The sequence below is a fragment of the Carlito syrichta genome, unplaced genomic scaffold (assembly GCF_000164805.1).
Source record: "Carlito syrichta isolate Samal-C Ts95f unplaced genomic scaffold, Tarsius_syrichta-2.0.1 Scaffold312032, whole genome shotgun sequence".
NCBI classification, from domain to species: Eukaryota; Metazoa; Chordata; class Mammalia; order Primates; family Tarsiidae; genus Carlito; species Carlito syrichta.
The window spans coordinates 927-2052 of NW_007256128.1; the positions used below are offsets into that span (position 1 = coordinate 927).

The following is a 1126-nucleotide window of genomic DNA, read 5'->3' on the forward strand; positions in this document are numbered from 1 at the left end:
CAGATGGGGTGGAGCCTGGGCAAAGGGCGGTGCCCGGCTCCTAGATGGGCAGGTGGGCGGGGTCAACACGGATCGGGGTGGAGCCTGGGAAGGGGTGGGGCCAGCCTCCTAGATAGGCAGGTGGGCAGAGCCAGCAGGGATCTTGGGGGGGCGGGCCCAGGCTCCTAGGTAGGCAGGTGGGCAGAGCCTGCACGGATCTGGGGAGGAGGGGGCTAGACTCCTAGAGAGGTTGGAGTCAACACGGATCGGGCGGAGCCTGGACAGGGGTGGGGCCAGGCTCCTAGAGAGGCAGGTGGGCGGAGTCAACACGAATCGGGGTGGAGCCTGGGCAGGGGTGGGGCAGGTGGGCGGAGTCAGCGTGAATTTGGAGAGGAGCCTGGGTGGGGGTGGAGCTAACTTCTAGATAGGCAGGTGGGTGGGCCCATGCAGACGAGGGCACGGAGCCTTGATGGACTTTCAGGGCAGGACCAGTGTAGGTGTGTAGCCGGAGCTACAGGTGGCAGGGCCAACACGGATCAGTTGGGTGAGGTCAGGATGGGCAGGTGGGTACGGCCAAGTTGTCCAAGGAGGAGAAGGGCAGGGTGAGGCCAGGACGGTGGAGGGAGCCGGGCGGAGAGGTGACGGGGACCGTTGGGAGGAGCCGGACGGGCCCTTCTCACCTGTCCGCTTCCAGGTACGCCTTCCTGCTCGACAAAGCTCTGCTCATCTGTAAGCGCCGGGGGGACTCCTACGACCTCAAGGACTTTGTGAACCTGCACAGCTTCCAGGTGCGGGACGACTCCTCCGGAGAGCGGGACCACAAGAAGGTGAGGCTCTGATGCCAGCACTGGGCGCTCCAGCTGGGAACTCTCCACCCGGACAGTGTGTGTTTGCCAGAGCACATGGAAACGTGTGTTAATTAATTCATTCGATGGGTTTTTAATTGAGAGCCTGCTATATCCTGGGCCTTCCTCTAGGCGCTAGGACTAAAACAGGAAAACAAGATAGACATGGTCCCCTCTTTTTTTTTTTTTTCATTAATCAGTATTTTTTATTATGGTTTTGTGGGGGACATGGTCCCCTCTTGCATGGTATTTACATTCTTATGGGATGCATTTTTTTTTTTTTTTTTTTTTGGTTGGGGTTC

General features: G+C 58.9%; 1 protein-coding gene across 1 annotated transcript in view; it reads left to right on the forward strand.

Annotated features, from left to right (window-relative positions):
* Positions 1–1126, forward strand: part of LOC103271944 (proto-oncogene vav) — a gene marked incomplete at its 3' end in the record, with an annotated part of 31186 nt that overhangs the window by 510 nt on the left and 29550 nt on the right. Inside the window, exon 2 of the mRNA XM_008069438.2 lies at positions 674–806. Within this exon, the coding sequence (XP_008067629.2) occupies positions 674–806 (133 nt within the window). The remainder of the gene's footprint in view (positions 1–673; positions 807–1126) is intronic.